General features: G+C 41.0%; 1 protein-coding gene across 7 annotated transcripts in view; it reads right to left on the reverse strand.

Moving 5' to 3' along the window:
* Positions 1-426: 426 nt before the first annotated feature.
* Positions 427-26,458, reverse strand: part of LOC138749263 (cadherin-12-like) — a 352,525-nt gene continuing 326,493 nt past the window's right edge. For 5 of the 7 annotated variants that reach the window (XM_069910439.1, XM_069910443.1, XM_069910449.1 and 2 more), the window contains 3 exons: positions 13,079-13,196; positions 3,304-3,555; positions 427-1,293 (listed from right to left, as the gene is read on the reverse strand). In XM_069910439.1, coding sequence (XP_069766540.1) covers positions 806-1,293; positions 3,304-3,555; positions 13,079-13,196 — 858 coding nt within the window. In that variant the 3' untranslated portion in view covers positions 427-805. Of the gene's footprint in view, positions 1,294-3,303; positions 3,556-13,078; positions 13,197-21,450; positions 21,502-26,458 lie in introns of those variants that run through there. The other 2 variants (XM_069910480.1, XM_069910455.1) reach the window with 2 other exon arrangements.

Raw genomic sequence — 26,458 nt, forward strand, 5'->3', positions numbered from 1 at the left:
ATAAATAAGGTTATCAATTAAATATTTGGGGTAATAAAGTGTGGAAGGGTCGCAAGAAGATGTTTCAAAAGTTCATGAAAAAGGACAGGGCAAAGGTGGAAATTTTGAATATGTGAACATGAACTGAACTTTGATCATCTGAATGTGTCAGGAAATGCAAGAGTCTACCTCCAGTTAGAGACAGATCAGGGAAAAAGTAGAGACGAAATTAAAGGTTCTTCATCTGAATCCTAATATCTGTAACAAGGTGAATTAACAGCACGAACAGAAACACATTGGTACAATCTAATTAATGCACATCAGTACAGAGATGTGGTCGCAAAATGACCCCAATGGAGTCTTAATAGTTCAGTTTCTTCACTTTTAGAAGAGATCTGATCAACAATCGATATAATCAGTACACACATCCACATTTATGCTGTTGGTTCTTTTATTGAAGTGTCGCTTAATTCAACTTAAGAACACCTTTTAGTTGAATAATAAAAACACACTCTTAATTGGAAAGCATAAAGATCTGCAGTGTTCATTGAGGCACTTCAGTGGAGATTACAGAAAAACCTGCAGCTTTGTTTTCCTTTAGCAGTTACAACTGTATGGCCAATTCAGTTCAAAAGAACTGATTGAGCTTGCCTCTTCCCAATTTCACAATGTTACAATATCTCTTTGTGATATCTAATAATACTATTTCACAGTAAAACATAGTTGACATAGCAAATAATAATGGCAGCCAGAACAAAACAAGAGACAAAACTCAATTTGTCCTTAAAATTACCAAACCGCATATTTACTGTTGCTCGTAACTATTTTATCGACTGTTGGTTTTCTCTGTTCCATATAGGTCTGCCAGTATTTTAAACCGGGGTCCCCAGCTGGTGAGGTAATCATAATCCTGATCCATATCTGCATTAACTGATTCCAAAGAGCTGAGTGACTCAGCTAATGAGCAATTTCCTTCGTATGCATACGTAACCAGTGAATCATAAGGAGGTGCACTAGGATCTGTATCATTCTCTCGCAATCGCTGTTCGATGAAGTCTCTGATGTTTGCATTGTTTTGCACTATTCGAGTTTGATGTTGTGGATGGCGGGTCTCCGGCTTTATATCCCTCCGAAGCTGTACATCTTCAATTAAATCTGGTTTCCTTAATGTGCTAATGTCAAAAGCTTGAGTGTCCTCCTCTCCACCTCCTTCATCATCATAACTGATTACGTTGTCTCTGATATCTTCTTTTGAAGTCATGCAGATTTCTTTTTTCCTTTGTCTTCTTAATGCCACAAACAGAACCACAATAACTAAACGAAAATGTTGCAAAATTAATAATCCATTCCTTCTTTTTAGCAAATATGTTATGTCAGCATAATCTCAAGAATTGTCAAAGTTCATTACCAAGGCTTGTAACTCAACAGTTAACAGCTTAAATTTGAAATAGTAAATTAAATTGACCCAAGCAAACAAATAAATAAACAAATAGACAAATTGGATAGATAAGTATAAATAAATAAGTTGATTGATGGACAGACATGAATAAAATGACAGACAATAAATAAATAGAAAGATAAATCATAACTAATAAAAAGATGGAGTAAAGGGGTAGATAGACAGGCAGACCCAGAGACTGACTGACAGGTAGGTAGATAGATGGATGGATGGAGAGATAGATAGAATCCCTTGAACTGAAACCCCAGAATAAAATAAACCTAAGTAAACAGAGAAATTTGCCCTCTTTCATACAAGAAATATGAAAATTGTCTTCCCCTTTCAACATTCAATTAAATCAATTTCAATGCAACAAAAATTTCAGAAGTGAAATTTAATGTGGGCTGATCACCATATATCCCACATTTACCACAGAAAACAGTAGATAAATTCCTATGATCGTTAGATATTCCTATGATGTTCAATCACCTTAAAACATGTTTTCTATCAAATCCAACAATTGGACATGAAGAAGAAAAGGTGGGATGTTAAAGTGGCCAAACAGAGCCTGCATGTTTTGCTGCCCTTCACTGAATTTGGCAGAAAGTTTTTAGTAGCAACTTTATGTCACTCTATTTCAAACCAATGCACTCCCATACTCTGACATGGCTATCTGTCTGCTTAGAACCTTTTCAGATTGTGTTTAATTTGACTGCAAACAAAGCTAGTGTTAAAAGATAATTAACAAGATTGTTTAAAGATACTCTGAGACATAGTTCAGATGGAAAATAGGCCAGCTGGAAAAAAGGTTGGAACTTGGCAGATGGAATTTAATTCAGACAAGTTCACATTATGAAGTCAAATTCAGTTTTGACAATATATAGTAAAAGTGCATTGATGTATAGAGAAACTTTAGAGTGTAGATGCATTGTTCTCTGCAAGTGGTTCTACAGGTGGATAGGGTATTGAAATAAATGTTTTTGACATGCTGGTCTTAAAAGACTAAGGCGTTAACTGAGAGAAAAGAAGAAGCTGGGATGTCATGTAGAACTTGTACAAAATATTGGTTAGACTAACAGTGCTAAACTGCACACAGCTCTAATTGCCACACTACAGAAACAATCAGGCAGCAGTGAGGAGAATATTCACTGAGATGTTGCTTAGAATGGAGTGCTGCAGTTACAAGGAGAGTTTGGATCAATTGGCTTTATTCTCTCTGGAATGCAGGAAGCTGAGTGGTGACCTTATAGAGATTTACATAAATTATGAGGACCATAAATTGGAGAGATAGTCAGTCATGAACCCACAGCAAGGAAATATAGAATTAGAGGACATACATTGAAAGTGCGAGGGAAGAAATTTAAGAGATCTGAAATGAATGTTTTTCACAATGAGGATGGTGAATATTCAGAACTAGACGCCAGAGGATGTTGTGGAAGCAGATGATATTCTGATGATTTAAAAGGCATTTGGAGGGGAAAGCCTGGAGGAATGCAGCCTATTGTGAAAGGTATAGATAGGAATCAATGATGGCATGGATGAGGTCAACCATAAGTGTGCTGAAGGTTTGCATGATTTTAATTTAATTACATTTGCTGATCAGGTTTGCAACCATATAAAGTTTTCTGTCTTCATATGCCCATCTATGTATATTTTAAGTGTGACACGAGAAATGTTGGTCCAGTTCAGACCTTTTTTTTGTGTGTGCACACACAGTTTTAAGCTACAACTGTCACAAGATCAGGGAACCATAATGCTCAAAGGCATTTGCATTTGAACTCATTCAGCTTTATTAATAATTGTGCAGCCTCTAAGATCTTTTGTCCAATGTGTGACGTCAGTTATCAGGCAAGCCTTAAAGTACCATGTTACAATCTTAGACTTACCAAGGAGTATAATAATGCAAAGCAAAATTGCTATCAGTGCTTCCGTGCTCAAGCCCACTGGCAGGAAGATTGCTTCCACATTACAGGATAAGATTGTGCCATCCATATCACACCCACAGACTCGTATCGTCAAAGTATTGGTGCTGCTTTGTGTAGGGTAGCCGCTGTCTGAGATCACAACTGGAAGGAAATAGAGGTCCAATTGCCTACGACTGTAGCCATTCCTCTTAGATAAGATTCCAGCTGTATTGTCTAATACAAGCACAAGAGAGAAAGATTACAAAACTCAAAGATATTGCAGACTGATACTACAATGCAGGACATGGCCCTGCCTCTGGCCTCTTCACAGAGCTGTTCAACTGACCTCACACAACTTTGCCTTCTTCTCATCTCTGGCTCAGTTATTCACATTCTTACCTCTGAGTGAGACAGACATGGGTTCAACTCAAAATTCTGACATATAACCACAAAAATGTATATCAAAACTCCAAATGCTTTGGTGGTCAAACTGCTGGAAGTGTTTTATTTTAAGAGATAAAAGTTAAAAGACAGTCTTTTTAAAATTCATGTAAAGAGTTTCCATGACAGTTTTCAAAGGGAGCAGAAATTATCCTTGGGGCCCTGGCCAATATTTAACTGCATTCACAATTTCACTTTTCTTTGGAGCTAGATACAAGCAAAGTACCTGCTGCATTGTTTTACATTACAGAAGAGAATACTCAACTAAAGAATTACCTTCACAGTACTGCTGCTTGGCATGTGCTGCACAAATGCAGGTTTTTGTGAATCAGGAGGACTAGCAATGGCCACCCTCTAAACATCAATAACTGTAGTGGAGGGAGTAGAGTGCACCAAGCTCCTTGGATTCCACTTAAGTAGTGACCTATAATGGACCCAGGACATCTACTCACTTGTTAGGAAGGCACAACAGCGACTGTACTTCCTGAAAAGTTAAGTGCCATAATGATATTGAATTTGTGCAACCATCTGAACTCCAATTCGCGAACTCACTGCTCATGCGCCAACCAAAGACTCGCGCATGCATGCAGGAATCAAGATGGCCATACCCAGCCTATGGACTCCGTCCGGGATGCCGACTAACAAGGTAAGTACGCACCTTTTGGCTCTTACATGCTCTGTCTTGATAAAGGGCCCAGACCTGAAATGTTGATTGACCATTTCTACCATGGATGCTGTCTGACCTGCTGAATTCTTCCAGCAATTCTTTGCTTGTTTCTATCAAGTAGTTCCTTTATATTTTCAGCCTGAGCAGATTTGCACTGTTTATAAAAGGCAACACAAACCAAATCGAACCAGCCAGTCAGTCTATTCTTAATTGCCAGCAATAGGAAACAGGTAATTAAGCTGGAAAAGGATCAGGAAGGACTCACAGAAATCTTACTGTCGCTGGTGGGCTTGAACTACAAGTAGAAGCTGGGACATCTTCCCCTGGGGGACTTTATAAAGGTATAAAAACCATGAGGGTGGAGATAAAGTAAATGGTCATTGGTTGTTTTAAGGATAGGGGAGTCTAAAACTAGAGAGCATAGATTCAAGGTGAGAGGGAAAAATTCTGCAAGGGATCTGAGGGTCTCTTTTTCACACAGATGATGATCTGAATATGAAAAGGACAAGTGGTAGGGGCAAGTATGATAGCAATGTTTAAAATACTCTTAGACAGGGACATAGAAAGGGAAGGTAAAGAGGAATATAGGCTAAACATCGGTAAATGGCTGTTTCTTGGATAAACAAATATAAACATTCAATAGAAATTCTCTTGATTAATGATTTGTCATTGCTAATCAATATAAAGGCCTTGCCAGTGGAATAAAATGAATTGTCTGCAGATTATCTGTAGTTGTTTACATGCTATATAACCACTCAGCATCATATTCAACCTTCTTTGAACTTCATTTGATTGGTTCCTATGTAATAGATTTTGAGGGTGGGGGCAAGAATAATAAAATCAAGAGGTTAAACATGTGGCTGAGGGAATGGTGCAGAGTGCAGGGATTCAGGTTCATTGACCATTGGGATCTCTTCTGGGGAAGACGGGACCTATACAGGAGGGATGGTTTACACCTGAATGCGAAGGGGGCCAATATACTGGCAGTTAGGTTTAATAAAGCTGTCGGAGCTGATTTAAACTAATTTGGCAGGGGGAAGGGAACAGGACTGATAGGGAAGTAGATAGGAGAGAGTATATAGGGATGGTTCCGATAGACGGTGAAACAATAAGGAATAAGGGAGCTAAAAGTGATAGGAGAATAAGAACGAATGCACCAAGAACCAAGGTGGAGGGAGAAAGGAGGTATGGCATCAAGGTATTGTGTATGAATGCAAGGAGTGTAAGGAATAAAATGGATGAGCTTCAGGCGCAAATGGCGATGGGAGGTTATGACATTGTCGGAATAACGGAGACATGGCTGCGGGAAGGGCAGGATTGGGAAATAAATGTTCCAGGGTACACGTCCTTTAGAAAGGACAGAAAGTTAAGAAGAGGAGGTGGGGTAGCTCTGTTGGTAAGAAATGAGATTCAGGCGTTTGAAAGGAAGGACATTGAAACAGGTGAGGTAGAGTCTGTTTGGATTGAATTAAGAAATTGCAAGGGCAAGAGGAATATAATGGGGGTCATTTACAGGCCTCCGAAAAGTAGCTCAGATATCGGTAGTAGTATAAATCAGGAATTAAGAGTGGCATGTCAAAGTGGTAGCAATACGGTAGTTATGGGGGACTTCAACATGAAGGTGGACTGGGATAATCAGACAGGGGCAGGAACACAAGAGAGCGAGTTTATGGAATGTCTACGAGATACTTTCTTGGAACAGCTAGTGGAGGAACCTACCAGGGGGACGTCGATTCTGGACTGGGTGCTGTGCAGCGACGCAGACTTAATAAGTGACCTTGATGTAGGGGAGCCATTAGGGAATAGTGACCATGGTATGGTTACTTTTAAGCTGCAATTAGAAAGGGAAATGGAAAGGAAGTCGGAAGCATCTGTACTTCAGTTAAATAAAGGGAATTTTGCAGCTATGAGGGAGGAGCTATCCAAAATAAAATGGGAAGATACACTAGCTGGGAGGACAACTGGGGAAAACTGGCAGGTTTTTATGGACATTTTTCATAGGATTCAGGACAAATTTATTCCAAAGTGGAGGAAAGGCTCTAGGAGATGCAAATGGCAGCCCTGGCTAACTAAGGAAATCAAGTGCATTATCAAGTCCAAAGGGAGTAATTATAAGATAGCGAAGCGGAGTGGGAAATTAGAGGATTGGGAAACCTTTAAAGAACATCAGAGGGTAACTAAGAAAGCCATAAGAGACTGGAAAATGAAGTACGAGAGGAAATTAGCAGATAATATTGCAGAGGATAGCAAAAGCTTTTTTAAGTATGTGAAGAGGAAGAAATTGGTTCGGTCTAAAATTGGCCCTTTGAAAATGGGCAAGGGTGAAATTATTACCGGAAACAAGGAGATGGCAGAGGAATTTAACAAATACTTTGCAACTGTCTTCACCAAGGAGGATATAGGTTATAGTCAGTTAGAGGGTAGTGGTCATGCGGTACCAAGAGACTTGGGGAACTTTACCGATGAGGTAGGGGATCTAATGGATATCCGGATCCAGAAGCAGGAGGTTATGAGTAAATTGTTGGGACTGAGGGCTGATAAATCCCCAGGGCCTGATGGGCTGCATCCTAGGGTGCTTAAAGAGGTGGCTATGGAAATTGTGGAGGCACTGGTCGACATTTTCCAAAGTTCCATAGATTCCGGGGAGGTCCCTGAGGATTGGAGAGTGGCTGATGTGGTGCCGCTTTTTAAGAAAGGAGGGAGGGAGAAAACGGGAAATTATAGACCGGTTAGCCTGACATCAGTGGTGGGGAAGATATTGGAGTCCATCATAAAAGGAGAAATAGCAGAACACTTAGTCAGTAATAATAGTATAAGGGCTAGTCAGCATGGATTCCTTAAGGGTAAGTCATGCTTGACTAACCTTCTGGAATTTTTTGAGGATGTGACAAAGAAGGTGAACTCGGGAGAGCCAGTGGATGTGGTGTATTTGGACTTCCAGAAGGCCTTTGATAAGGTACCGCACGGGAGTCTAGTGGGCAAGATCAGGGAGCATGGTATTGGAGGTAAGGTGCTGACATGGATAGGAAATTGGTTAAGAGATAGGAAACAAAGGGTTGGAATAAATGGGTCTTTTTCAGAATGGCAGGATGTGACGAGTGGAGTGCCTCAGGGATCGGTGTTGGGTCCTCAGTTGTTTGTAATTTATGTTAATGATTTGGATGAGGGGATTATAAATAACATGAGCAAATTTGCAGATGACACTAAACTGGGTGGCGGTGTGGGGTGTGAGGAGGATGTAAGGAAAATGCAGATGGACTTGGACAGGCTGGAGGAGTGGGCGGCTAAATGGAAGATGAATTTCAATGTGAACAAATGTGAGGTTATTCATTTTGGGGGAAGTAATAGGAAAGCTGAGTATTATTTAAATGGAGACAAGCTAGGGAGTGGGGAAGTGCAAATGGATCTGGGTGTACTTGTTCACCGGTCACTGAAGGCTAGCATGCAGGTTCAGAAAGCTGTGAAGAAGGCAAATGGAATGTTGGCTTTCATAAAGAGGGGATTGGAGTATAGGAACAGAGACGCCCTTCTGCAGTTATACAGGGCCCTGGTGAGACCCCACCTGGAGTATTGCGTCCAGTTCTGGTCTCCAAACTGGAGGAAGGACATACTAGCTATAGAGGGTGTGCAGCGCAGATTTACAAGGTTAGTTCCAGGGATGGCAGCGTTGTCATATGCAGCAAGGCTAGAAAAACTGGACTTGTATCCATTGGAGTTTAGAAGGATGAGGGGGGACATGATTGAGGTATACAAAATCATCAGGGGGATAGACAAGGTGAAGTCTGATTACTTGTTCCCAATGATGGGGGAGACGAGGACTAGAGGGCATAGTTTAAGAATACAGGGTAGGCCCTTTAGGACGGAGATGAGAAAGCATTTTTTTACCCAGATAAGTGTGAATCTGTGGAATGCTCTGCCACAGAGGGTGGTAGAGGCGGATTCGCTGACTATGTTCAAAAGAGAGTTAGATAAGACTCTTGTGGGTAACAGAGTTAAGGGTTATGGGGATAAGGCTGGAAAGGGGTACTGATGGTAATGATCAGCCATGATCTAAAATGGCGGTGCTGGCCCGACAGGCCAAATGGCCTACTCCAGCTCCTATTGTCTATTGACTATTGATAAATTGGGTTGGGCAGGAGGTGGTAGGGATTACAAAGTCAGAAACCTGGCAGAGAGTTTGAACACAGTGCATTCTTAATGAGACAAATGGTTAATTTGTTTACTTCAGTCACAGTAATTGAATATTTATTAAGAAACTAGAATTTTCTTCCTTATCAAAATTGCCATGAGTTATACAAGTTGTAACAACTGTGTGAGAGATTCAAAAGGAACATTATTTCAAGTGCACTCTCATTACCTGGCTTTCTTTATTTTCTTTATTGTTTATAATCCCTGCCTTGGACTACTTTTGCTTGTGATCAATTTCATAGATCTCCCTGGCAACTGTGTGCATCTGAATTGGACTGTTCATTTTGTGCTTGATTAGGAGATAATCTTTTTATTGCATCGCTGCTTAGTATAAAGGAGGGACATTTTTCCCCCTCGGAAACCACATATGGCTCTTCTTCTATCTCTTTTGACATCCTCCTGAAACCCTCATCTGTCCTGACATTCTCATCAATTCTCCCCAATTACTCACCTGCCCATGAGAAAAAAGCTACAGAAGCCAATTAAAGGGCCACACACAGGATGCTGGAGGAATCCAAAGCATCCAGAAGAAAACTATACAGTCACAGGTAGATCATGCGAGCTCCATTCATAATTCTGGAGGTCAACTTTGGTGTGAGCATTGAGAAAGCAACACTATGTCATCCAAGCCAATCCAAAATTTTGCATTAATAATCAACATTTTTGCAAAATCCCATTTACCCATCCTTCATTGCTGAGCCAGTTAATCAAAGCCTTGATTTTTAAATTCACTTTTCTAATTCTTCACTCTTACAGATGTTTGAATGTATTTGCTTCATCAGGCCAAGCTATGGAATTTTCAGCCTAAACCTCTCTACCACTTTACCAACTGTCTCATTATTTTTTTGGCAGATTTTGCTGCTGGATAATGACTATTGAAGATAAATTATGTACAAGCCCGCAGAAGAATTCTGATTGGGATTTCTGAAGGACATTGGAGCTCTCTTCTTCTTTGGCTTGGCTTCGCGGACGAAGATTTATGGAGGGGGTAAAAGTCCACGTCAGCTGCAGGCTCGTTTGTGGCTGACAAGTCCGATGCGGGACAGGCAGACACGGTTGCAGCGGTTGCAGGGGAAAATTGGTTGGTTGGGGTTGGGTGTTGGGTTTTTCCTCCTTTGCCTTTTGTCAGTGAGGTGGGCTCTGCGGTCTTCTTCAAAGGAGGTTGCTGCCCGCCGAACTGTGAGGCGCCAAGATGCACGGTTTGAGGCGATATCAGCCCACTGGCGGTGGTCAATGTGGCAGGCACCAAGAGATTTCTTTAGGCAGTCCTTGTACCTTTTCTTTAGTGCACCTCTGTCACGGTGGCCAGTGGAGAGCTCGCCATATAACACGATCTTGGGAAGGCGATGGTCCTCCATTCTGGAGACGTGACCCATCCAGCGCAGCTCTAATAAAGAGTAAAATAACTGAGTGTTTGAATGGACTATTCTTGCTCATAGCTTCCTGTACCAGAGAAGATCTGAATAATTTCCTTATTCGACGAGAAACTACGAATCTCAGCCTAATTTTAGCCTCAGCACTAACTAACATATTAAATGGTTTGTTGCCAAATTTATGTATCTTTGAATGTTTCCCTGAAAGGACACTATAACAATGCAATTTGTGGCTATTACAATTCAGTTACATGCAAGTTCTTATACTACAATTAATGTCCGACAAAATCTAATGATTATAGTTTGCACAAAACTGCTTTATTTCAAAAGAGACTACCATGTCCTTGAAAATTGCATTCCAATTTTGTTCTATTCTGTTCTTAAAATCCATCTGAGACCTTTTTTTTATGTTAGCCCTCCTGACACATATATCTGATCAATTATTACCAAGAAAACAAATTAAGCCCCTCTGCTTGTGACTGACTCAGGTGTTACTTTATATGGCTCTGATAATCTATTCAACAATTCTATATCTGTTCAGGAAATTCAAGGCTTATTACAACCAGGGGTTACATTGTAAAAAATAACCAGTAATCTATTGGTTAATTAATTTTGTTGCTATTATATATGTTCTTTGAGGGATGTTGCTAACATTTCATATTACATGGTTAGAGGTTTACAGAAGAATGACTGAATGGGTGAGTTTCTGTAAGTGATCTGAATGGGAGAAAAACCTTTGAGAGGCTGAATGGCCTACCCTTACTCCCAATTCTGTGCATTAAAGATGGCGTGTCTCTCAATGGCATTTATATCCTGATTGCATATCCCAAAGACCTCAACAATGAAGACGCTGTTTACATCCGGCACCGCACAGATTGCAGTCTCTTCAATCTGAGGCACCTGCAAGCTCACACCAAGACACAAGAGCAACTTGTCTGTGAACTACTCTTTGCAGATGATGCCGCTTTAGTTGCCCATTCAGAGCCAGCTCTTTAGCGCTTGATGTTCTGTTTTGCGGAAACTGCCAAAATGTTTGCCCTGGAAGTCAGCCTGAAGAAAACGGAGGTCCTCCATCAGCCAGCTCCCCACCATGACTACCAGCCCCCCCACATCTCCATCGGGTACACAAAACTCAAAACGGTCAACCAGTTTACTTATCTCGGCTGCACCATTTCATCAGATGCAAGGATCGACAACGAGATAGACAACAGACTCGCCAAGGCAAATAGCGCCTTTGGAAGACTACACAAAAGAGTCTGGAAAAACAACCAACTGAAAAACCTCACAAAGATTAGCGTATACAGAGCCGTTGTCATACCCACATTCCTGTTCGGCTCCGAATCATGGATCCTTTACCGGCATCACCTACGGCTCCTAGAACGCTTCCACCAGCGTTGTCTCTACTCCATCCTCAACATTCATTGGAGCGACTTCATCACCAACATCGAAAAACTCAAGATGGCAGAGGCTGACAGCATCGAATCCACTCTGCTGAAGATCAAACTGCGCTGGGTAGGTCACGTCTCCAGAATGGAGGACCATTGCCTTCCCAAGATCGTGTTATATGGCGAGCTCTCCACTGGCCACCGAGACAGAGGTGCACCAAAGAAGAGGTACAAGGACTGCCTAAAGAAAGCTCTTGGTGTCTGCCACATTGACCACCGCCAGTGGGCTGATATCACCTCAAACCGTGCATCTTGGCGCCTCACAGTTCGGCGGGCAGCAACCTCCTTTGAAGAAGACCGCAGAGCCCACCTCACTGTCAAAAGACAAAGGAGGAAAAACCCAACACCCAACCAACCAATTTTCCCTTGCAACTGCTGTAACCGTGTCTGCCTGTCCCGCATTGGACTTTTCAGCCACAAATGAGCCTGCAGCTGACGTGGACTTTACACCTCCATAAATCTTTGTCCGCGAAGCCAAGCCAAAGAAAAAGCATATCCCACAATACCCTCAACCCAATAAAGATCTGGCAACCTTGATTAATGGCAACCCATTCCTTTTGCACCAATGTTGTCTTCCTAACATTCATTGCCAGCCTAAATTCAACCTATTCACTGGCAAGGCTGTATGCCTCTCATTTATCAAAAATAACCATGATCAGCACTAGGTATTGTTAACTCTGAGTTATTCTCTTTGTTGATCTTTCTGCTCTTTAAGTTTGTGCAAAATTCTGTCATATAGTCATGGAAATATATAGCACTGAGACATTCTCTTCAGTCCATTGAGACTATGCCATCCATAAACCACCCATTTACACATCAATCCAATATTTATTCTCCGCACATTTTCATCAACTCTCCTCAGATTCTACCTCTCCAACAATAGGTCATTTATATTGGCCAATTAACCTGCCAACCAACACATTCCCTGAAAGTGTCCTTGGGATGTATAGAGCAGCTGAGGTCCCTACCTGATCTCTTGAGATGGTCATACTCAGCAACATTGTGGTTGAACCTGGCAAGAGCCTGGCTGCCAGTGGCACTATCAGTCAGAGAAAGAATCCCAGGCACATGAACAAGAAGGAGCACAGAGAAACATGGCTTGGGATTCTCACACTGCAGAGATAATCTCTTGTGGGCTGAATGACACAAGAATAAATCATTCATCTACTCTCAGTTGCGAGATGAGATGAAAAGACATAAGATCAGAAAATGGCATCCAAAATTATGTAAATGTATGGTGGATGTGAAATAACAAGAAAGATTGAGAATGAAATATTTCTATTTTTGTGGTGCCATCACAATCTCAGTGTGGCTCAAAGCAGCTTATAGTTAATGGAATTGTAATGAGGAAATTAAAAAAATAAACAAAATTTTCAAAAGAATTAACATATTAAAATGAAGGAAATAGATAAGGTGGAAGTTCTACAGCTTCAAAATCAGCAGTAAAGATCTCAAATTGCACCAAGATGATTACACATATAAACACCGTCAAAATCTTGGAATCATGGCTATTCATATTGCTATGACTAGTCAAGTACATGACACAAAGCACCTTTGAATAATGAGCTTGAAGCGAATTCTATGGAAAATGCTTGCCATTTTTTCAAAGAAACAGAGAAGATAGAATAGAAAGCAAATCTTACTTCCATTGTCTTGAATGGTGAAATTCGGGTTGGTATCCTCCTCAGGTGACAGACTGAAGTGAAATTCTGGGGCTGTGAGTGGCAAGTCTTTGTCCTCGGCACTGATTGTCATAATTACCTGAAAGGATCACAGGAAGAACTGCCAATTCAGTGTAAATGTTCACTCCCAAGCAAAAACTAAAGGTTTCACCCACCTGTTTTGATGTACATAAGTAATAGGCATCTGACTGCCTCGTCAACAAAGTATTGCCTTGTTATTAGGGCTGTAAACTGCAATTCTTTCTGATATCAAAAGAGAACTGGTTTAGCTCACAGAAAGCCCAAATAAAGAGCATATAAAGTGCAATAAATGCTTATGGGTAGGATGCTTATACAAATTACCTTCTCGTGCAGTCCCCCAAAATTAAAGATGACTTGGTTACACTACAGTTCCATAGGTTCAGAGGTCAATGTGGAACCCAGTCTGCCACAGGTTAGGATAATTGGCAGATTAAGTGGGTAGTCTGCAAAGTAGTCCATGTTTTACTGCATTTATTTGAGTTCCTACATTCTCCTGAAAAAAAATCTTTAAAGTTCTCAATGTCATCCTTTATATTCCATCAAAATTTGAGCAGCCCAGGGCCACAAACTTAAGAGACATCCATGGGGGCATGATGCATTCTTTTCAAAAATATTTGTTTCCTCTCTCGGTCTGCTCATCCTTTGCTTTGATGGAGCTCAGAAGAGAAAGCCTACTTCAGATGCCTGATTTTCACATGCAAATGACAAGGTCTGACCAATGGGAATCATTTGGTTTAGTGCCAGTGGATCTGGAAGATTTAAGGATGACAACATTGGTGCTTTCTCTCAAGTACTCCGAGATGCTGATACAGAAGCTAAGATGCAATTTTCAAGATGAGGAAAACTGTCTGCACTTTTCATAGTCTTGTTGTGGACATAGTTTTAAGCTGCAGGAGGAAAGCTTAGGGGGAAAATTAGGGAGAAGTTCTTGACTCATACAGAATCAGAATTTATTGTCATGAACAAGTCATGAAATTTGTTGTTTGGCAGCAGTGTCATTGACCAAACATTCATATTATAACCATCTTATAACATTACTATAAAAATGAAATAAAATAATAACAGTGCCCAAAAAGTAAGGCAGTGTGTTTGGTTAATTGATTATTCAGGAATCTGATGGCAGTGGGGAAGAAGCTGTCCATGTTCTGCTGAGTGCTCGTCTTTAGGCTCCTGTACCTTTTCCCTAATGGTAGCAGAGTTATGAGGGCATGGCCTGAGTGGTGGGGGTTTTTGAGGATAGAGGCAGCTTTTTTTTTAAGATACTGCCTCACATAGCTGACCTCTGTGAATTCACAGGCTGATTTAACAACACTCAGGAGTTTATTCTTGTCATGAGAGTTGATGTCTCCATACCAAACAGTGATGCAACCAGCAAGTATGCCCTCTATGAGAGTCTTCAGTGACATACTGAACCACCTCAGACACCTCAAAAGTATAGCCGCTGATGAGCTTTCTTTATGAGGCTCCAGGACAGATCCTCGGAGATGTTGACACCCAGGAATTTGAAGTTATTGACCCTCTCCACTATTGAACACTCGATGAGGACTGGGTTACATTCCCCTGAATTCTTCCTTAAGTCCACAACCATTTCCTTGGTTTTGCTGCTGTCCATCCTGAATGCTTACTCATTGCAGTTTTTGATTCTGCCAACAGCTGTGGTGTCATTTGCAAACTTGTAGATAGCATTGAAATTGTGCCTGGCCACACAGTAAGGGCTGTATAACAAGTAGAGCAGTGGGGTAAGCACACATCCTTGGGGTGCACCTGTACTGATGATCAGTGAGGAGACGTTGTTTCCAATTCATACTGACCAATAAAAATGTCAAGGATCTAGTTGCTGAGGAGGGTACAGAGGCATAGAGTTTGTAGCTTCTTGACCAGCAGTTGAAGGCTGAGCTGTAGTGCATGAAGAGTAGCCGTATGTATGAATTGCTGCTTTTGAGGTGATCCAGAGCTGAGTGGGGAGCCAGCTCTCCGAGATTCGTGGAAGTATGGAATGACCTGCCATCTGGTGTGATGAATGCAGGCTCGATCATGTATTTTAAGAGTAAATTGGATAGGTGCATTGATGGGAGAGGCCTGGAGGGTTATGGAATGGGAGCAGGTCAGTGGGACTAGGGGGATGATGGTTGGCACAGACTAGAGGGGCCAAATGGCCTGTTTTCTGTGCTGTAATGTTCTATGGTTCAATTTATTAAACAGTAATGGTGAGTTGGCAGAAGATCTTTCTGCGGTGAATGTCTGCCAAGCTGCCTGTCTCCCCTCTGGCGAGCCTTGCTGTACTAACATTAACATAACATAACAATTTACAGCACAGAAACAGGCCATTAGGCCCTTCTAGTCTGCAACGAACCAAACACCCCTCTCTAGTCCCACCTCCCTGCACAATGCCCATAACCCTCCATCTTCTTCTCATCCATATACCTGTCCAACCTTTTCTTAAATAATACAATTGACTCCGCCGCCACTATTTCTCCCGGAAGCTCATTCCACACGTCTACCACTCTCTGAGTAAAGAAGTCCCCCTCATGTTACCTCTAAACCTCTGCCCCTTAATTCTTAACTCATGTCCTCTTGTTTTAATCTTTCCTCCTCTTAACGGAAATAGTCTATCCACATCCACTCTGTCTATCCTTTTCATAATCTTAAATACTTCTATCAAATCCCCTCTCAACCTTCTATGCTCCAAAGAATAAAGCCCTAATCTGTCCAATCTCTCCCTATACTCTAGATGCTTAAACCCAGGTAACATTCTGGTAAACCTTCTCTGTACTCTCTCCACTCTGTTTATATCCTTCCTATAATTAGGCGACCAAAACTGCACACAGAACTCCAAATTAGGCCGTACCAACGTCTTATACAGTCTCAACATCACCTCCCAACTCCTATATTCCATGCAATGATTGATAAAGGCCAGCATACTAAAAGCCTTCTTCACCACCCTATTCACGTGAGTTTCTACCTTCAGGGAACGATGTACCGTTACTCCTAAATCTTTCTACTCTTCTGTATTCATCAATGCTCTCCCATTTACCACGTATGTCCTGTTCTGATTCTTCTTACCAAAATGAAGCACCTCACACTTATCAGCATTAAATTCCATCTGCCATTTTTCAGCCCACTTTTCTAAGCAGCCCAAATCCCTCTGCAATCCTTGAAAACCTTCTTCATTATCCACTATTCCACCTATCTTAGTATCGTCTTCATATTTACTAATCCAATTTACCACCCCATCATCTAGATCATTAATGTATATAACGAACAACAATGGGCCCAATACAGATCCTTGAGGCACACCACTGGTCACCGGCCTCCAACCTGACAGACAATTATCCACTACCACTCTCTGGCCTCTCCCTTTCAACCAATGTTCAATCCATTTGACTATCTCAAAATTTATACCTAAAGACTGCACCTTCTTAACTAACCTTCCATGTGGTACCTTATCGAAGGCCTTACTGAAGTCCATATAGACAACATCCACTGCGCTACCCTCATCCACATTCCTAGTCACCTCTTCAAAAAATTCAATCAGATTGGTCAAACATGACCTTCCTCCCACAAATCCATGTTGAGTGCTCCTGATCAGACCCTGTCTATCCAGATGTTTATAAGTACTATCTCTAAGAATTTTCTCCATTAATTTACCTACCACAGACGTCAAACTTACAGGCCGATAGTTGCCAGGCTTCCTCCTTGAACCCTTTTTAAATAACGGAACCACATGCGCAATGCGCCAATCCTCCGGCACTATCCCCATATCTAATGACATTTGGAAAATTACCGCCAGAGCCTCTGCTATTTCCTCCTTCACTTCTCTCAATGTCCTGGGGAAGATCCCGTCTGGTCCCGGAGACTTATCCACCTTTATATTCTTCAAAAGCCCTAAAACTACATCTTTTGTAATCTCTATATTCCCCATATTTACCCAATTTGCTTTTTTTTATCTCACATCTCCCAATATCCTTCTCCTTAGTGAATACCGAAGAAAAGAAACTGTTCAATATCTCCCCCATTTCTCTAGGCTCCACACACAGTTTTCCGCTCTGATTCTCTAAGGGACCAATTTCGTCTCTAGCTTTCCTTTTACCTTTAACATATTTGTAGAACTCTTTTGGATTAGTTTTCACCCTGCTTGCCATAGTTTCCTCGTACCTTCTTTTAGCTTTCCTAATTCCTCTCTTAAGATTCCTTTTACATTCAATGTATCTTTCAAACATCTCCTTAATTCCATGCTTCTTATACCTAATGTATGCCTCCCTTTTTTTTCGAACCAAGTTTCCAATATTCCTTGAAAACCACGGCTCTCTCAAACCTTTTGCCCCTCCTTTTAAACTAACAGGAACATAAAGCTTTTACACTCTCAAAATCTGATCTTTAAAAGACTTCCATCTCTCTACTACATCCTGCCCATAAAACAAATTGTCCCAATCCACACCCTGCAAGTCCTTTTGCATCTCCTCAAATCTAGTTTTTCCCCAATCAAAAACCTCAACCCTTGGCCCTGACTTCTCTCTTTCCATAATGACATTGAAGCTGATGGCATTATGATCACTGGGCCCGAAGTGCTCGCCAACACTAACCTCCGTCACTTGACCCATCCCATTTGCCAACAGTAGATCTAACACTGCTCCTTCTCTGGTTGGCACCTCTACATATTGTTGTAAAAAACTATCTTGCACACATTTCACAAACTCTAACCCATCCAGTCCTTTCACAGAATGTGTTTCCCAATCTATATGTGGAAAATTAAAATCTCCCATAATTACAACCCTGTGCTTATCACAAATATCTACTATCTCCCTACAGATTTGCTCCTCTAGGTCTCGGTCCCCTCCGGGTGGTCTATAATACACCCCTACAAGTGTAACCTCTCCTTTCCTACTCCTCAGTTCCACCCAAATAGCCTCCGTGGATGTGCCCTCTAATCTATCCTTCCTAGGCACCGCTGTAATATTTTCCCTGACAAGTAATGCAACCCCACCACCTCTTGCCCCTCCGACTCTATCACACCTAAAACAACGAAACCCAGAGATATTCAGTTGCCAATCACATCCCTCCTGCAACCATGTCTCACTAATCGCTACCACATCATACTTCCAAGTATCAATCCACACCTTCAGCTCATCCACCTTTTTTACAATACTCCTGGCATTAAAATATATGAATTTCAGAGATTTCCCAATTTTTAATCCCTGTTTTCCCTCATCTTTAATAACAACATTATTTACTTTTCCTGCCAATTGCCCTTCATCTTCTTCCAGAGCATTTCCCTTCTCTATCACCTGCCCATCCATATTCAAATACTTACTACAAACTTTCTTTGTTTGCATTCTAACCTTCTCCTTCCTGCTCTGTACTCTTTTGTTCCCTCCCCCCAACCATTCTAGTTTAAAGGATCCTGAGTAGCCCTAGCAAATACCTCTGCCAGGATTCTGGTCCCCCTGGGATTATCTCTACTGTTAAGGACACTCCCTTTGGATATAACTGTATATGCACCTATTGTCTTTCATTATTGTACCATGAGTTTCTGCTAATAAAAGCCATGATTATTGTTTGACCACATCGTCTTTGTCTACTTCATCAATTGGCACTTCACTTTAATTGTGAATTTCAGGTGTAAGCCTCATTCTTGACTCTTGTGCATCTCAGTAATTTGCATCAGCCTCTGGACATAAACAAAATAGGCATTTTCTGCAAATTACAGCTCAATGACTGAGGCTGGTACATCCTTAGTTCTTCAATTAAAGCAATGATGGGGAAACAGTTCCCCATTTGCCCTGAAAATTAAGTTCACCTGCCAGTTCTGTGAGACTAGTGGCAGATATAATGCCCATGTTGCCATTAGTTTAAAGACAGGGGAAGGTTGGAGATTGCCAGGGAAGTGAGAGGGATATAAACATTAATAGACAGCTACAAGCAGTCTGGACTGACAATTATCCTCTGCAGTGTGAACTAATCTTTTCTCATCAGAGTCAATTACTAACCATGTCTGGTTTAATGTCATGGAAGAACATTAATCGTGTGGGCTTACCTTTGCTACTTTGATTTCTTCCCACATCTGCAGGACAAGTTGGTTGTTCAGGGCAACACAGTTATTTTAGTGGTTATCGCAACGCTGTTGCAGAACCAGGGACCTGGATTTGAATCCCATGCTGTCTATAAGGAGTTTGTATGTTCTCCCTGTGTCTGTGTGGGTTTCCTCCCACCATTCAAAACATAATGGGGTTTTAGGTCAATTGAATGTAATTGGGCAGCAGGACGTGGTCAGGAGCTGTTTTTTTAATCATTCTGGATGTCAAATTTTATCTTTTAAAAATTTAATTGTTCACTATAAATTGATGCCAGTGGGTGAGTGGTAGAATTTGGAGATGGGGTGATTGAAATGAAGGGAGAACAAAATAAAATAACTGCAGGTTAACAGGAGCTCAATGGTGAAAACAAACTCAATGGACAAAAGGGCCTGTCTCTGCAATGTCTAGTTATACTAGTTCATAAGTGTACTGTTAGGTTGTACATACTAAATGTGTAGCATTGGATATCTAGGTATGGCTCAAAATACATTTTGAAGGTATAATATAAAGCTGTAAAATGATATTTGCCCCATTCCCACTCATGAATTGATGAGAATGGGAAGACACCTATCACATGCCAGTGAAAACATAATGAGTATTAGAGCATGTAAGCATACATTCAAGTTTTTAAACAGATATGCAGGAAGTAAACACAGCTTCCAAAATCACTGAACCTTCTAATACTTTAAGTGCTCATAAACAGAATGACGAAGGGAATGGCTGAAATGTAGTTGTACGTTTTATAAAGTGCTGTGTTGTACAACGTTTCTGTTGAAGTGCTTCAGGTACACACCTGTCTGTGTGGCTAGCAAAGCTCATTTTTGTCAGTTGCCTGGCAACCAGCTACTTCCCATTCTCCAATCTCCAAATTAGCATGAATGAAAATAAATGCTCATTTTTCTTCGATTTCTACTCATCTGCAACTGTGGTTAATGTAGGAAATCCAGAGAAGTCAAACAAAATTTCCAGAGGAATTTTACAAAATACAGGATGGAAAGACAGACACCCACCATCTGAATACAAAGCACCTCAGTAAAATTCTGAATCCTCCACGAGACTTGATATATATGTATATCATAATAGAGCAATCAATTCACAATGAATGTCTGCAGAAAACTCAAATGTCAAGTTTCATGATGTGCAGATGATCTTTAACAGAGCGGATGACACCATGTGCAAGGGATTTAACAAAGACCTTGATATTTCCTTTTATATGAAGACCTACTTTGTTGAGAATAATAGTCGTGAAATCACACAGGACACACAAAAGGCCTTAGTCCCACTATGTCTCTCATCATCAAATACCTATTGCAACCATCCTCTGGGTGAAGCAACTCTTCCTCAGATCCCTTCTTAACCATTTACTCTTCACCTTAAAACCTCTAGTCTTAGAAATAACTGCATGTGGGGGGGGGGGGGGTTCTTTTTTTATTTATCTATCCATCCAATATACATCTCTCTTAATTTTGTATCCTTCTCGGATCCCTTTCAGCCTTCTCTCACCATTGGAAGCAAATCCATCTTATGATTGAAATATTTGATGCAGACAACATCCTGATAAATCTCCTATTTACTCCTTCCAGCACAATCACACCCATCCTAAAATCAGGCCACAGGAGCTGCACACAATATTGCAGCTGCAGACATTGTGTAAAGATTTCTCCATTTTCTGAATCTGCACCTTAGGTGAAGAGGGCTTGGATTCCAAATGATCTTCACCTCCCTATGTATCAGTACTGCCACCCATCGTGATCGTTGGATGTGTTCACCAAAACCTTTGTTCTCCAATACTCCCTGGAGCCCCAAACATTCATGGTAAATATCCAACTATTATTAGCACTCTTCCTCCACACGTAATGATTCATTTCACATTAATTAGGATTTAATTCACCCTGCCATTGCCCCGATTCAAAAGCATTCTGTAGCCTGAGATGACACACCTCTCTATTAGTTTTTCTATTATTATAATTTTTTTATTCTTATCACTTTAATCCCCAGGTTTTCAACAAGCTTATTATAGAAATAGTCAATGTATTTTTTTCGATGAATTCAAGGAATTTTACCATCCAAAAAGACAGCAATATGTTGAATGCTAAGAAGTCAAAAAGGAGAACAGTAGCATTTTAATCTGTTATCTGGAGGAGGCTTGGAAACCTTACCTTGAGGAACTAAAGGATGTAATAACATATGGAATAATAGGACTACTGATTCACATGGCATTTGGTCGAGTACACATACCTCTTTTTGCAGGTTCTCTAATGAGGATTCAATGGTGCATTATATTTAGTCCTGGAAGGAAGAACCTAAACTCAGCTTTATTTGTTGGTTACAAATTGGTTTGATGCATATTGTGGGAATCTACAACATTTAGTTATTTTAGACCTCGAATAAAAGACCAGAGCTGAATTTTGGAAAACAATAGTAAACACTGGAATTAATAGTTTTCCCTTAATCAGTGTTTTTTTTTATAAAACAGTTAAATGTGGATGACCATAAAAACAAAACTGACTACATACATTTCTGACATCAAAGCCACTTCACCTGATTCAGAAGAGATATTTTTAATTTTTTTAAATTTTGACTTACAACGTGGTTACAGTCCCTTTCAACCCTTGAGTCCATGCACCCAATTACACCCAATTGACCCCCGGAATGTTTTGGAGGGTGGGAGGAAACCTGAGCACTTGGAGAATATCTATGCAGACATGGGGAGAAGGTACAAACTCTCTTAGAGATAGCGCAGGATTCGAACCCTGGTCCCGGTCCAGATAGCTGGCGCTGTAACAGCGCTGTATCATCCACCATGCTAACCATGCTGCCCTATCTATAATGTGTATAATAAAACACTAATTTATAGAGTGGCTATATATCTTTTGGATGTTGGTAATACTGTCATTATCCTTAAACTCAGACATCATAAATGTGACAATATGCACTGCAGAAATAATTAATATAGTATAAGAGCGGACCACTAATCTAAGGAACAGATGTTTATCAGCATGGAGCACCATCTAGTGTTTGGAATTACTAGATTCCTTTATCCTGGTCATGTAACAGGGTAAAGGAGTTGAGCACAGGTAGTAAGTAATTCCACCCCGATCACAAACTCACCTGATCCATCTCCGAAAACTCTTTCTCCTTCCTGGATCTCTCCGTCTCTGTTTCGGGAGAAAAACTTTCCACTGACATATTTTACAAAACCACCAACACCCACAACTAATTCAACTACACTTCCTCACACCCTGTCCCCTGCAAGGATTCTATTCCCTTCTCGCAATTTCTCTGCCTCTGTTGCATCTATTCCCAAGATGAGGTCTTCCAGTCCAGATATTCTGAGAAGTCTGTCTTCTTCCACAAACATGACTGCCTCTCCACCACCATCACTCAGCCCTCACTTGCATCTCCTTAATTTCTGTTCATCTGCCCTATCCCCCTCTGCTTCCAGACACAATTAAAATAGGATTCCCCTTGTCCTTTCTTACCATCCCACTCATTATCCTCCAAAATGTACAGCACTTACAACAGGATCCCACTATCAGACACACCTTTCTCTCTCTTCCCCTCTCATCATTCTATAGTGACCACTTCCTCTGTGACTCCCTCGAGCACTTATCCCTCCCTACCAGTTACCCCCCCCCCCCCCCCCCAGCACCTTCCCCTGTGGCCGCAGGAGGTTTCACACCTCCTCCCTCACCACAGTCCATGCCAAACAGGTCTTTCAAGTGAAGCAACACTTCACTTCTGCATCCAGTGCTCCCTCTCTACATCGGAGAGACTGGGTGCAGACTGGGAGATCATTTCACTAAGCACCCTCACTCTATCAGCACCAGTGACAGGGACCTCCAGTGCCCAACCATTTCAGTTCTGTGTCACACTCTCATAGTCACATGTCTGTCTGTGGCCTCATGTACTATCTCTCATATACTATCTGGCACACTTCAGCTGGATGGCATTAACCTTGACCTCAGTTTCTCCTAACCTGCTCTCCTTTCTTCTTCCCTTCCCTGTCCCCTGTATTCTTTTCCTCAGCTCTCCACCCTCTCTGTTCAACTAGCCATCCCGTCTCCCTGCTTGCTGCTGTCCATTCCCTCTCTTCTCCACCTATTACATCCTGCCTTTGGGACCTTGCATCTCTCCCCACACCTCCCCTTTACCTTTTTCCATTCCTTAATGAAGGGCTCAGTCCCAAAAAATCAGTGATGTATCTTTATCTTTGCTATATAGAGGACATTGTTTGACCTGCTGAGTTTCTCCAGCATTGTGTTCTTACTTCAACCATAGTGTCTACAAACTTTCTTGTTTTAACCATATCACAATATGACCATGTAATAATTACAGCATGGAAACAGGCCATCTCAGCCTTTCTAGTCTGAACCAAACTAAGTACTTCCCTCTAGACCCTTTTTACATGCACCCTTCCCATAACCCTCCCATCCATATGCCTATCCAATTTTTCCTTAAATTTCAAAATGGGCCCTGCTGCCACTACTTCTCCCAGATGCTCATTCATAAAGGCATCACTCTCTGAGTGAAGAAGTACCCCCTCATGATACTTCTAAACTATTTCCCCTTAACTCTTATCTCATGAACTCTTGTTTCAATCTCTCTTACCCACAAAGGAAAAAGCCTATCCACATCAACTCTATGCCCCTCATAATCTTAAATACCTCTATCAAATCCCCCCTCAACCTTCTAAGCTCCAAGGAATAAAGACCTAATTTGCTCAATCTTTCTTTGTAATCTGTATTCTGAAACCCAGGTAACATTTTCGTAAATCTCTGCATTCTTTCTACTTTATTGATATCCTTCCTATAATTTAGTGACCAGAAATGCACACAGTACTCTTAATTTGGCCTCACCAATGCCTTGAACAGTCTCAATATCACTTCCCAACTCCTGTATTCTATGCTTTGATTTATAAAGGTCAGCATACCAAAAGCCTTCTTCACCACCCTATCTACATGAGATTCTACCTTCAGGGAGCAATGAACCATTATTCCTAGGTTTTTCTGCTCCACTGCATTCCTCAATGCCCTTCCATTTACTATGTTTGTCCCACTTTGATTATTCCTTCCAAAATGAAGCACTTCACACTCCTCATCATTAAACTCCATCTGCCATCTTTCAGCCCACTCTTCTAGGCAGTCCAAATCCTTCTGCAATATTTGAAAACCACAATTATCATTATCCACAATTTCAGCTATTTTAGTATCATCTACATATTTACTAATCCAATTTATCACCCCATCATCCAGATCATTAATGTAAATGGCAAAGAGCAAGGGACCCAATACAAACCCTGAGGCACTCCACTTGTTACTGGCCTTCAGCCTGACAAACAGTTATCCACTATGACTCTGTGGCATCTCCCTTCCAGCCACTGTTGAATCCATTTGACTATCTCAAAGTTAATACCTAGTGCCTGAATGTTCCTAACTAACCTTCCATGCAGAACCTTATGGAAGGCCTTCTTTGGCTTGGCTTCGCTGACGAAGATTTATGGAGGGGTAAATGTTCACGTCAGCTGCAGGCTCGTTTGTGGCTGACAAGTCCGATGCGGGACAGGCAGACACGGTTGCAGCGGTTGCAGGGGAAAAGGCCTTACTGAAGTCCATATACACAACATACACTGCTTTCCCCTCATCAACGTTTAAGTCACCCTTCAAAAAATTCAACGATTGGTCAAATATGACCTTCCACGCACAAACCCATATTGAGTATTCCTGATTAGACCCTGTCTCTCCAGGTACACACACACACACACACACACACACACACACACACACACACACACACATATTATCTCTAAGGCCATTTTCCATTAACTTACCTACCACAGACATCAAACTTACAGGCTACTAACTGGTCTTTCTAATCTGGAGGTACATTTTGAGGTACATTATTTACATGAAATATTTTTTTAAATCACGTATACTGGAGCAAAGACAGAGCACACAAACCACAGTGCTCTCACTAATATGCAGAAATAATCTGCTTTTGTCAATTGCAGTTAAACAAGAAAATCTACAGATGCTAGGGTTTAGTCGAGTGTGAAACACAAAAGTCCCCAACCAAGGGTTCAAGTTGAAAATGTTGATTGCCTTTACTTCCCAAGGATGCTACGTGATCTGCTGAGTTTCTCCAGCACGTTTATGCATTGTATTTTATTAATTATAATGATGTATCACACAAAGATAACGCAAAAGTAACATAACTTTCTCACCATCTAGATTAAGATGAGGTTCATGACAATTGTGTGATCTGAGCCAAATATGATCAGATCACATTAGTACTGTCTGACATCAATATCTTGTATATGTTATACATGAGCAGACATTAAATGAACTGAATAAAAGTGAAATTAAAGTGTGAGATTATCCTAAACAGTGCAAAACTAAATATTGCATGATACACCATATTTTAATCCAGATGTTAAAAGTAGCTGGATATAGTTATTGAAATATCAGTCAGACATATTTAACAGTATCGTGGGCATTTACATGATAATTCAGGGCAGTTGTAAAGCACTGGATATGTGACATTGGGATTTTAATTGAAATCTCAGGTATGATTGCAAGGTATTATGATGGCTTCATGAAATAGGAAAAATAATGAAAAGAGTGCATTTATTATATTTTGGGGTCAGAAAAAAAAGATCAAACTGCAAATTACATGTATTTTAAACTGTAATTTTCATTTGCAAACCTCATGGTTAGCTGAAAATAATAGAGAAATTATCTTCAGGGAAGAGAAAGATCATGTTCATCCACAAAAAAAACCTCTCCCTGCAATTAGACTTTGCCCTTCCATCCTATACCCCAAACCACCGTCATGGCTATTTATACTCATTCATAGGGTTTGAATGGTTTGTGGAATCACAGAGAAAAGTTATCTCATTTTTAAAAAAAATTCTTCCTAGGCATTTTATTCTTTATAATAAAAACCCACAAAGGTGCTGGAGGAACTCAGCAGTCTTGCAGCCTCCATTGGAGGTAAAGATAGATTACTGACGTTTTGGGCCGAACACTAAGCAAAGAACAGGAAGGCATCAGAATAAAGACTGAAGGCTGGCAGGGAGAGGAGTCCAGACCTACAAAAGTGTTAATTAGATATTATAGGAGGAGAGGTGAGAATTGATTTTAGCTCTTTGAAAGGAGACAGAGGGAAGAGAGAGAGAGAGAGAGAGAGAGAGAGAGAGAGAGAGAAAGATCTGGGGGAAAGGAGATGGGGAAGAAGAGGGGGGCTG

Source organism: Narcine bancroftii, chromosome 1 (assembly GCF_036971445.1).
Source record: "Narcine bancroftii isolate sNarBan1 chromosome 1, sNarBan1.hap1, whole genome shotgun sequence".
Lineage (NCBI taxonomy): Eukaryota > Metazoa > Chordata > Chondrichthyes > Torpediniformes > Narcinidae > Narcine > Narcine bancroftii.